At 35.9% G+C, this 12220-nt stretch overlaps 1 protein-coding gene across 3 annotated transcripts in view; it reads right to left on the bottom strand.

Moving 5' to 3' along the window:
- Positions 1 to 12220, bottom strand: part of STAM2 (signal transducing adaptor molecule 2) — a 42899-nt gene that overhangs the window by 10847 nt on the left and 19832 nt on the right. For 2 of the 3 annotated variants that reach the window (XM_029934588.1, XM_029934587.1), the window contains exons 3-8: positions 11413 to 11488; positions 11196 to 11294; positions 10070 to 10216; positions 8319 to 8388; positions 7539 to 7725; positions 705 to 799 (exon numbers count right to left, since the gene is read on the bottom strand). In XM_029934588.1, the coding sequence (XP_029790448.1) occupies positions 705 to 799; positions 7539 to 7725; positions 8319 to 8388; positions 10070 to 10216; positions 11196 to 11294; positions 11413 to 11488 (674 nt within the window). The remainder of the gene's footprint in view (positions 1 to 704; positions 800 to 7538; positions 7726 to 8318; positions 8389 to 10069; positions 10217 to 11195; positions 11295 to 11412; positions 11489 to 12220) is intronic. The other variant, XM_029934589.1, reaches the window with a different exon arrangement.

Here is a 12220-nt window from a genome sequence, read left to right as displayed (position 1 = left end):
CCCACCCTGCCACCTACTCCCTTCAGTACTATGGTTCTGTGATGAATAAAACCAATATCCTTTATACTGAACTGACACACACTGTCTCTTAAACCATAATTAGGCTGACTTAAATATTTACATGGTCATCACATTGTTTTATGCCTTCTATGTAACTATATTTATTAATTCTCAAAGGGTTTAAAATAAGAATGTAATTCTTGGAATTGACCTAAGAAAAATTAACCCCTTAACTTGCTAAGAAATAAGTTAAACTGTACTGTCTATACATAATTTAAAATGAGTTAAATGCCAATCTACTTTATATTTAAAATTGAACCAGGGCAGGGTGGCTCAGTTGGTTGAGCTTCTGACTTCAACTCAGTTCACCATCTCCTAGTTTGTGGGTTGGAGCCCCACGTTGGGCTCTGTGCTGACAGTTTGGAGCCTGGAGCCTGCTTTGGATTCTGTGTCTCCCTCTCTTCCTGTTCCTCCCCTGCTCACGCTCTGTCTCTCCTTCAAAAATAAATAAATATTAAAAAAAAAATTGAACAAGGGCACTTGCCTGGCTTAGTGGGTAGACCATATGACTCTTGATTTCAGGGTTATCAGTTCAAGCTCCATGTTTCGTATAAAAATTACTTAAAACAAAAACAAACAAAAACCTGAAGCATCTAAACTATAAAATTCAAGCGTAAAAAACTCTTCCCTAAAATTTAACTTACCTGCCTCAGACTCTATGTTTAAATTAGTTGTTACAAAATTAGATGGGAAGAGTCCTACTCCTCTGTGATTTTCTCCTTTCCACCAATTGGCATCACTGAAAATACAGTACAAAAATGTCATTTATTCCTCTACATTTTAGTACATTAATGGCAAGAAGAATTAAAATAAAAATTAAATTTAGCTTATTTTGAAAATATTAATTCATATCAACTATATTTAAAAACAATTCTTAAATTTAATAAAAGATATTAAAAAGCACAAATAAAGCTAACATCCATATTCCTATTTTAAAATTCAGAACCAATTAGAAGTGATCGTATTTGATTCTGGGCTTTAAAAAAATAATAAAATTATAGGTGACACTGAATCCTCTTTATCAACAATCCCAAGTCCCAATCCCACAACTACCCTGTCAAACCACTACCAGAAAGCTGCTTTATGGCCTTCCTGCAGGTGTATTTTTTACTTGTTTACGGATACCTATAGCAAAGTCTATAGATATATTAACCATTATAGAATTTTACAATTCACATTATTTTCACATCTTATTTATCCCTTTAAAGACCAATTATACAAATACAGCATATGTATGTGATTTATCAATCCCCATACTGATGGACATTAAATACTTTCAGTGTTTCACCATTATAAAGATGGGAGTAATGATCATTCTTTAGGCTTATTCACACATATGGACTTGCTGGGCCAAAGGATATAAACATTTTCGATTTTACCAAACATTTCCAAATATTCTCAAAAATGGTTGTGGCCATGCACCATCCTCCTTCCCTGAGCAGCACGTGAGCATGTCTTTTTCCCTCACCCGTGTTAACTGTCCGAGCAACAGCTGCTGTCAGACAGGAGAGAATCCTATCTCATGGCTGTGCTCATCTGCGTTTCCTGAGCATCTGCATGTTTTGCTGGCTATTCAGACTGCCTCTTCTGTAAACTGCTCATTCATGTTTTCTGTCCATTTTTCTTCTCCCACTGGGCCATTTATCTCCTTTCACGGATCTGTAGGAGTTCTTTATATATTCTGGATAGCAACCATTTGTCTAAATTATGCAAATGCCTTCTCTCAAACTGTCACTTGTCTTTTAACATACGTTTATGGTTTCTTTTATCACATAGTGTTTTTGTTCATGTAATCAAATTTAGCAATCTTTTATGGTTTATAGTTTTCTTAAAAGAAAGCTTTCACTATCCTTGAACTCCTTTATCTATTTTCCTATATATTTAATAGTTTTAGATTTCCTTTTTTCTCTCTCCCCCATGTGTAAGTCTTTAATCATTTGGAATGAAACTGTATGTACTATGTGAAGCTGAATCAAAGTTTTATTTGTACTGTATAAAGAGCTATTCATCCAGCAAAATTTATTGAATAGTACATCACTTTTTCTACTGATTTATGATATCCTATCTTAAGCAGGCTGCTATCTGTTCACGAGCAGATGGAACTGGATTCCATTCTGTTGAACAGCCTATATATTTGTTTACTACAGCTTGTTAATATGCCTTGATACTTGGCAGGGAAAGTACTCTGTCTTGCATACTTTCATATTTCCATATTAATGTTAAAATTTAAATGTTTTCAAGTTCTCTGGGAGACAAAAAAAGTCCTGTTGGGATTTCAATTAAAAATGTACTGGGGCTCCTGGGTGGCTCAGCTGGTTAAGCACCAACTTCAGCTCAGGTCATAATCTCGTGGTTTGTGAGTTTGAGCCCTGTGTTGGGCTCTGTGCTGACAGCTCAGAGCCTGGAGCCTGTTTCAGATTCTGTGTCTCCCTCTCCCTCTGCCCCTCCACCTTACCCACTCACACACTCTCTCTCTCTCTTTAAAATAAACATTTAAAAAAAATTAGAAATGCCTGAATTTACGCATTAAAATGGGAAAAATAACATATTTACAACATTAAAGTTTTCTTCACCATAAACATGGTGTCTCTCTCCATTTATATTTATATAAACAGGGATGCTAGAGTGGCTCAGTCTCCTTCTCTTTCTGCCCCTCCTCTACTTATGTGCTCTCTCAAAAATTAAAAATAAAATAAAATAAAAACTTACTTCTATAAATATATATTTATATTTCTTATATCTTTCAGAGAATTCTATAACTTTCTCCATAAAATCCTTACATATCTTTATTAGGTTTATTTATCTGTAGAACATTTATAAATTTTATTACTACTGAGAATGGCAATTTTTTTCTATTTTCTAAATAGCTGTGATTAAGCACCCAGTGATTTTCCTTGAGCTGGTATCCAACAACCCTGAGAAACTCTTACAATTTCAATAGTTTGTCTATTAATTCTCTTAGACTTTCTATATGGACAATCATAGAATCCATAAATGATCATTTGATTTGGTCTACTCCTTTCCAAAAATTTGACTTACTGAGCAGACACTGCTAAAAATGAAACTTTAGGATGAATTAACTTCCAGGATTCTGAAACATCATTTCATTTATAAAGTACCACAAAGGGGGCTCCTGGGTGGCTCAATTCAGTTGAGCATCCAACCAACTCTTCATCTTGGCTCAGGTCATGATCTCGCAATTCATGGGTTCAAGCCCCACATCAGGCTCTGCATTGACAGGAGCCTGCTTGACATTCTCTCTTTCCCCCTCCCGGCCCCTCCTCTGCTTGTGCTCTCTCTTTCAAAATAAATAAATAAGCTTAAAAAAAAAAAGTACCATAAAGATGTAAGCTTTATATCACCCAAAGTTTTAAAACCAGAAAATACCTGATGTATTGACAATTCTAATATATCATGTCTGCTAATGTCTATTTAGAATGAAAAATTCTCTCTTACACACATACTTTCTTAAATTAAACCTTCCATTAAAAAAAAGGACAGCTGAACTCAAGAGCAATTTTTATATAAAACCAGAAACCCCAAACCTGTGAAATGGACAGATTTTATTTGCACCTATCAACAATTTTATGTGTAGCCGTCCCTAGCCTTGATGAAACATCAAAATAGACGAAACAACCAAATTCCATGTCAAAGCTCGATGACTCCTTCCTAGCCCTAATCCAGCTCTACATTCTCTCCACTGACAATGAGTAGATTCTTTGCAATGTTAATGACACAAAATCCTGTTCAGTTTTAAACTTCTAAACTAAGGTAATTCAACACTGTAATTTTACATAAACTGATACGTAAATGCAGCATTTTTATTTAGCTTATTATATTAAGTAAAAGAATAAATCGCAGCTGAGTGAAAAATGATAAAGGCAGAAACTACACTGTCAATGAATTGATTATTCAGTTAACACAAAACACTACCAAAGAGAGGACAAGTGATATTAGGCAAAGCACTCAAGTTACAAAGCTAATGGACATAGGGTTTCTGCCCTCAAGAAAAAAATCTAGTGCAGTATTTTTTCAGCCCTCTCCTTTGACTTACGAGGTTTGTTTTCTCCTTCTCCCTTCCTCCCAAAATCAACTCATGTAGCAGGAGAGGCATGCGGAGAAATGACTACAGAATTAGTACAAGAAATGCTATTATGTTCAGGGAGGTATAGCAGCACAAAGAAACTATTCCCAACTACTGGAAACTAACCGCACAGAAGATTTAAAGGCTTCTCAGAATATGTAAAATCTACATGGGTTATGAAGATTAATTAAACAGGCACTGCCAGGAAGAAAATGAAATTAGGGCTATGGAAATAAAAACGACATTCCCTATTACCACTATGAATAAGAAAGAAAATAAAAATACAAAGAAACAGAAAGCTTTGCACACGAACAAAAACAAAGTTATTCTGGCTCATTTTAGGTCTCAAAATAAATGAAAACCTGAGCCTCTCCTTTAGGCTACTGACTTCCCAACTAAAACAACTTATGTGCTGACTTTTGTAATGACAATGGCTGAAAATAACTGATGTCCTATTTATGGATATGAGAATCATGTGGGGGAAAAAAAACCCAAAAACATACAAGTAATGAACCTGGAAATCTTAGTAATCTTACGTGAAGCCGTTTCCTTAATATACCTTTGAAAGCCTGGACTCCCTCGCAAATTGTCCTTGCAAATAAAGTTCCTTTTCTTTTCTAAATGTGTCTGCCTCTTTTGATGGGTTTCCAGGAATAAAAAAACCAAATGTGCAATGCCACAGAGGGTCTAATCACAGTATGGCATTTTTGGAAATGTAAGAATTCCATTTGATTATTTGAAATAGTACATAAAGAGCAAAACAAGGAGGGTGAGATAAATCTAAACATATAGAAAGTGAAAAGCAGGCACCTTGGTGGCTCAGTCGATTGAGCGGCCAACTTCGGCTCAGGTCATGATCTCACAATTTGTGGGTTCAAGCCCCGCGTCAGGCTCTGTGCTGACAGCTCAGAGTCTGGGGCCTGTTTCAGATTCTGTGTCTTCCTCTCTCTCTGCCCCTCCCCTACTCATGTTCTGGTTCTCTCTGTCTCAATAATAAATAAACATAAATTTTTTTTTTAAAAAGTGAAAAGCTTTTGTGGTATACTATTAACTCAGTGTTTTAAAGCTGAATGATATATCTTCAAGCAACTTCAAGTTCTAGCTAAGAAAATTTTAATTTTGTGCTTTCATTTCCACAGCAATATGAAAGCAATGAAAACAGCCATATTCTGGATCGTTTAGATGACCTTTTAACTGAAGACTGGCATTTAACTTTAATACCCAAGTTTGCATTTGCACTTAAAAACCTTTGCAAAGATAATCCATCAAACAGAATGACAACATTTAACCTAGAGGTGTTAATGAGAAGGTCTATGGCAATTTTAAGACAGGGGTACCCAATCAAATGACTGCAATCAACCTACATATTCCATCATCATCAGAAATTATTAAGAAAAAAGTTCTTTTTTACAGTGTTAGGTCTCCACTGAAAATAGTTTTATATGAGTCTAAGTTGATGAATGAATTTGTGCCAAATTAAACACGTGTGAAAAGACACATGCAGCACGGGAACATAACCCTTCACTCACGGCAAGCCCGAGTTGATGGTATAGATGCCGCGTAAGAGTATAATGCCACGGGAACACCAAATGATGTCAAGGGATACAGGATGCATGAAGGATTCACAGCAATTACAAAAGAAGAAGTAACTCGGAGAACTCCGTTATCATAGCCTACGGTAGTGGAAGCCTGTTGAAGATGCGTGATAAAGTATCTGTGCCATTAAACAGAACCCTGTATGTAGCAATTTTTTTTAGAATATTTTCTCACTAAATAAAATACTCAACAATTGAATCTTAAGAGCAAAAACTACTCATTTTGTAGTTTTTTCCATTTATTTTATTAATATCTTTAATTTTCTAGTCATATAACAGTATCTGAAGTATAAACCTAAGTTCTTTTGTAAATATTCTAACTAAAATTACACTAAGAAGCCTGACATTTCAGACTGTCAGTGTTCAGAGCCCACACTACTTATTCTTGTTCTTCTTCTTTTTTTTAATGTTTATTTATATTTTTTTTAGAGAGAGAGAGACAGAGAGTGAGCAGGAGAGCGGCAGAGAGAGCGGCAGACACATAATCCGAAGCAGGCTCCAGGTTCTGAGCTGTGAGCACAAATCCTGACGCAGGGCTCAAACTCACAACATGAGGTCATGACCTGCACCAAAGTTGGAGGCTTTACCAACTGAGCCACCCAGGCACCCCTGTTTATTTCTGAGAGAAAGTGAGAGCATGAACAGGAGAGGGACAGAGAGAGGGAGATAAAAAGTCTGCAGCAGGCTTCAGGCTCTGAGCTGTCTGTACAGAGCCCAACGCAAGGTTCAAACCCACAAACTACGAGATCATGACCTGAGCCAAAGTCAGATGCCTAACCAACTAAGCCATCCAAGCACCCCAATACTTATTTACTCTCATTCAGGAGTCATGTGCTCCATTCTCAATGACTAAAAAAAAAAAAAATACTTAAAGATTATTTTCCTGACCGCCTAACAGACCTTCCTTTTTCTATTCTCAATTTCTTGCAAAATTTCCCCTACCCCATCAAAACCAAAGTTCACCTGAAATGAACTCCCAGGTTATGCCTACTTGTCCAGATGCTTGCACCCAGTACAAATCTGGTCTCTTCTGGACCACTGCCCTTTTATGGTATTTACAGTCTGCATTCCACACTAATCCCTGTAGAGAAATTTTAACTCCCTTACTTTAGTCTAGATTTTAAACTTTAAATGATAGAGAAATTGTGACAAAGGGTACAGTAGCAGATTAAGAATTAGAGAAGAGCTGAGTCTGTTTTTGGTTCGTTTTATCAAAGATAATACAGCTGTATTTCTAAATTTTCTAAATTTCTAAATTTTTTGCCAGGTATTTTGATATACAACTCCCAGTGCAAATGGATTCAGAGGACTAAATCTTTATGTTTCACAACTGTGATTAAGTAACATTATTTAACAGATCTTTTATCCAAGATATAAAGAATACTCCCAAATTTGACAAAACAATAAGAAACTCACATCACCTAATCTAATTAACTTTTATTTTTATTTTTTAATTAGTTAATTAATTTACTTTGAGAGACAGAAAGAGCATGAGCAGACAGAAAAGGAGAGAGAATCCCAAGAAGACTCCGTGCTGTCAGCACAGAGCCTGATGCGGGGCTTGATCTCATGGACCATGAGATCATGACCTGAGCAGAGATCAAGAGTCATACTTAACCTGACTGAGCTACCCAGGCATCCCTAATTAACTTTTATTTTAGAAAAAAAATTAAGGTATGAAAAGGCTCTATTATGATTTAAATACAATAAAATCAAAGACCTTAATATCCAGATTCCAAATTAAGAATATTAAACTTAATAATTTCAAAATATTCCAGAAATAAAGACACAAAACTTACCTGTCATCCAAAACAATAATAATTTCACCGTGTTTAAAGGTGAGTTCATTGTCCTCAACAGCTTCAAAATCATATAAAGCTCTCACTTTCCTTGCAACTTTATTATTTAACTGAATCTCTGCAGATGGATATAAGGGTTTTGTTTCTGCGTGCTGCTGCTTCTGCTCTTGTAATGATAATTCAATAGCTAATTTGAAAAATTAAAATGCAAAAAACAAGATAGCCAGAATTACTTCTGATTTTTTTAAGCAAAAAAGAAATACTAAATAATGTAATATTTAATAAGAATAAATCAAGTGAGTATTTTATTTGTCCCATTAAATGCTAAACAGTTTAACTTTCTTGGGGTGTAGGAGGACAGGGCAGAGAATCATGACATTTTTTAAAATAAAGTTTTTGCTCATTCCTTATTATCACAGTCTGTCATATACAGCAGCTATTATTTTTAAAGCAAACAGATTGTGACATTATAATATGGGTAGCTTTCCATATAGGACAAGCCGTGAACATATTTCTGTGCTTGACTCATAACTCTGGCATTAAAGAAAAGGTGAAATGAAATCTTTCCAAAGGTAGGACATTAAATACACATTACTGACAAGAATTATGAATTAAATCATTCTTATATCATGTCAATTGTTTTCCTTACTTTTCAGACCCTAGTAGACATGAGGTAAAACAGTAAAAGCATACCCAGTTTGACAATAATTTCTATTTAAATAAATTGTTCTGGCAAGGATGTCTTAAGCAACACTAAATTATACATGCTTGAGCATTTACCTTTAGCTATGTCTTCATCTTCTTTGTTTTTGTTCGATGATGTACCATTCTTGGCAGCAGCTGAGACAGTCTGTAAATGTATGAGTAAAATGAACACAACTAATGTTTCAAAGAAAACACAAGCTCTATAATTACTCGCACATGTTAATTTTTAAAAAGCTGACAAGAATTTCTTCTTAAAGTGAAGTTCTTTGTAAAAATTTAAAGTAGCAGTTTTCAAAAACTACAATAAAATACCATGGTTTTCAAGAAAACATTAAGAACTCACAAGGCTTATATTTTACATTATCTTAGTATGTGACACAGAACATGGCATACAGCAAATACTTAAATACAAATCTTTCCCGACTGTACTTTCCTGACCTCAACTGTCCAAGGTATCTTATTCAATGAGGGACACTGAGGTCCAGGAGAAGTGGCATCTAGAAGTCATGATAATTACTGAAGAGAAGAGGGCAGACGGAGACAACAGGTACAGTTCTAGGAACACATGTTAAGCTCGTTTTAGTATCTTTGTACTTGAATCTGGTGGCTCCTCAGAAACAGCAGAGGACTTAGGAAGGTCATGCTTAAATTTAGAGGCATGGAAGACAGGGGTGCCTCGGTGGCTAGTCAATTGAGCTTCCGACTTCAGCTCAGGTCATGATCTCACATTCATGGGTTCGAGCTCTGCACTGGGCTCTGTGTTGACAACTCAGAGCCTGGAGTATTATAAAATATATATTATAAAATATGTATTATAAAATATATATAGTACTTCTCTTAGTTTCTTTCCCTAGTCCATATCCAATTATTAACTGGAAGGCAAGAGGCATTGAAGCAAAACTTAAGATGGTGTTTTTCTCCCGCACTTAAATTAAAGCCCACTCCATGGCTCACCATCCCTACCTTCACCCCTGTCCTACTAAAGCTCTCTTTGCATCTCCTCAAATAAATGTCTAGTCTTATAGTTCCACTCATCTATATGTAAATCATTCACTCCAGGCATGTTCACTCTTCAACAAATAGGTCTTGAGCTTTCTCACTTCCATAAACTTGTTCATGTCATTTCTCCCCTAATAGGATCTCTTCTCTCCTGTCTACATACTAAAATGCATCCCAGCCTGAAAATTCTACCTCTTTACCATCCCACTCTGTAGTTACGTCTCTCGCACGGCATCTTCTCTTTGTTGCCCATCCTCATCCAAATAAGTTAAAGTAACTTATAATTTAGTTATTTTTCACATGTCTATAACTATTCTTCAACTTTACTATAAATTTCTTAATATAAGGGCTCCCTCATCCATCTATGCCTTTTGCAGGACTCTAGACTTAGAATAGCATTAAACAGATTATTTATGGCTGATTCACTCTTCGAAGTTCTAATAAGTATAAGAAATTCACTCACAAGGGGTGCCTGGACGGCTCAGTCTATTAAGCAGTCAGCTCTTGGTTTCAGCTGAGTTCGTGATCTCATAGTTTTTGAGTTCGAGCCCACGTTGGGCTCTGCACTGACAGTCTGGAGCCTGCTTGGGATTTTCTCTCTCCTCTTTCTCTCTGCCCCTCCCCTGCTTGTTCTGTCTCTCAAAATAAATAAACTTTAAAAAATTCACTCAACAATTAGAACATCTACTAATATAAGGCACTATCTCCGGCACCTGGAGAGTGGAGGTGGGAAACGATGATGAAGACAGATCCTGTCCAGCTTCTATGTAAGATATATACCTTCAAAATAGTTTAAGATCAACCATGGGTCTCAGTTTAACTCTTACCTGAGAACTTGCTGGAGGAAAAGTAATTCCTTCTTCTTTCATAGATTTAATAGTTGCAGATATTAGACTAAATTGAGGATCCTTCTGAAATTCTTCTGACCACTCCACCATTAAAGATTTCAGCTTTTCGCACACTTTAGGATGAGCCTTTTACGGGCAATGCAAAGGAAAAAATAAAACTATGGTTAAGCAAATGGTTAAAGAACTTGGAAGTATTTAACAAAGAGAATTACCACCCAAATTCTCTTTAATTATATAAATATCAGCAAACGTCCAGCAATCTCTAGCCTACATGAGTACTTGGTAAATGCCCATTTTTGCTTTAACATAGTTACTTCTTGTAAAATGACCCTTTTAAACATCAGTTTCTAACTCTTACTATAACGACACAGATTTTTTTATATTCAGACGTTATTTCTTCTGTTTTCTTAATATGCTCAATATTAGATTAAGCTTTTATATCAACCAAACTAAATTCTGGAATTTCTGCCATTAATATCAAGAGAACGGTTCTTCAGAGTTTCCATCCTAAGGAAATCAGCAACAACAACCCTATTGTGATGACACCCCCCCACCCTTCTCTAAAGGCCCCCTTTGCTTGTTATCTCTAATGTGACTGTGGACAGGACAGCGGTTGTCTGGACTCTGAAGTTACGGAAACCTGGACCTCAGCCTCAGCGGTACCACTTACTAGCTGCATGACCTGGAACAAGTTACTCAACTTCTCTCTAAGCCTCAGCTTCTGCGTTGATAAAATAGGAATGACAAAAGAATCTAACTTCTAAAAGTTATTAAGAGCATTAAACAAGATAGTATCCATAAAATTCTTAAAGCAGTGATTGCTTACTAACTCTCAATAAAGCATAGCTATGATAACTAGTATACGTCTTTTGGCTTAACCAACTGAGCCACCCAGGCGCCCCTAGTATATGTCTTTTGGGAAGAAAAACAGGTTTTGGTGCTACAAATGAAAACATCAAGTTTTAGTACAGAAATTTATTTCATTTCAAATTTATCTAAAAATGACTTCATTTATGACACAACTTTATTAATGCTATAAAGTTAAAATGACATATAGTATATGTACTTTTTAATGACTTAAATTTCTTCTCTTTTTAAAATTTACCTTATTTTTTATCACAGCACGTACTTCTGTTGCAAAATCACGGGAACATACTTCTAAATGAAATATCTTTCCACAGTTTGCCACACAAGCCCCAAGAAGCTATTAATTAAAATAAAAATCAATATACAAATGTTGAGATATTATCTTATTTAACTTACTGAAATAAATACACATTTAAAATTTGGGTCAAATAATAAATCGCATGACTTTTACTTACAGTTAATGCCTGCAGAGCAACATGAGGAACCTTATGATTTACCCTTTTCATTATGGCTTTTAGGCAATCTTTTGCTCTAAGAAAAAAAATGAAGAAGATTAAGTATTTATTCAGAATTGCAACTTAAACATTAAAAATATAAAGCATTCTCCTACCAAATAACTTTAAATTTAAAAAGAAAATCCTGGCGCGCCTGGATGACTCAGTCGGTTGAGCGTCCAGCTTCGGCTCAGGTCATGATCTCACGGTTCATGGGTTCGAATCTAATGTCAGGTTCTGTGCTGACAGCTAGTTCAGAGTCTGGAGCCTGTCTTTGGATTCTGTGTCTCCCTCTCTATCTGACCCTCCCCTGCTCACACTGTCTCTCTCTCTCTCTCTCAAAAATAAATAAAACATTTAAAAAAAAAATTTTTTTTTTTAAATAAAATCCTGCAGGGGCACCTGGGTAGCTCAGTCGGTTAAGCGTCCAACTCCTCTGATTCCAGCTCAGGTCATGATCTCACGGTTTGTGAGATCAAGCTCCAGGTCGGGCTCCATGCTAATAGCTCCCCCCAAGCATGCTTGGGATTCTCACTCCTTTCTCTCTCTGCCCCTCCCCCATTTGTGCACATGCTCTCTCAAACATTAGAGAAATATACCATACTATACACCATAAACTAATATTACACTGTATGTTAAATAACTAAAATTTAAATAAAAACTTTGTCCCCCCAAAATATTTTCCAATGGCTGCTTTCCTGTGGCTTAATATTCACCACTGCCTTCCAGTGGTTAACTACTGTCCCTGCTTGCTTGCATACACATGTGC

Source organism: Suricata suricatta, chromosome 3 (assembly GCF_006229205.1).
Source record: "Suricata suricatta isolate VVHF042 chromosome 3, meerkat_22Aug2017_6uvM2_HiC, whole genome shotgun sequence".
Classification (NCBI taxonomy): Eukaryota; Metazoa; Chordata; class Mammalia; order Carnivora; family Herpestidae; genus Suricata; species Suricata suricatta.
This window is presented reverse-complemented; position numbering and strand designations above follow the sequence as displayed.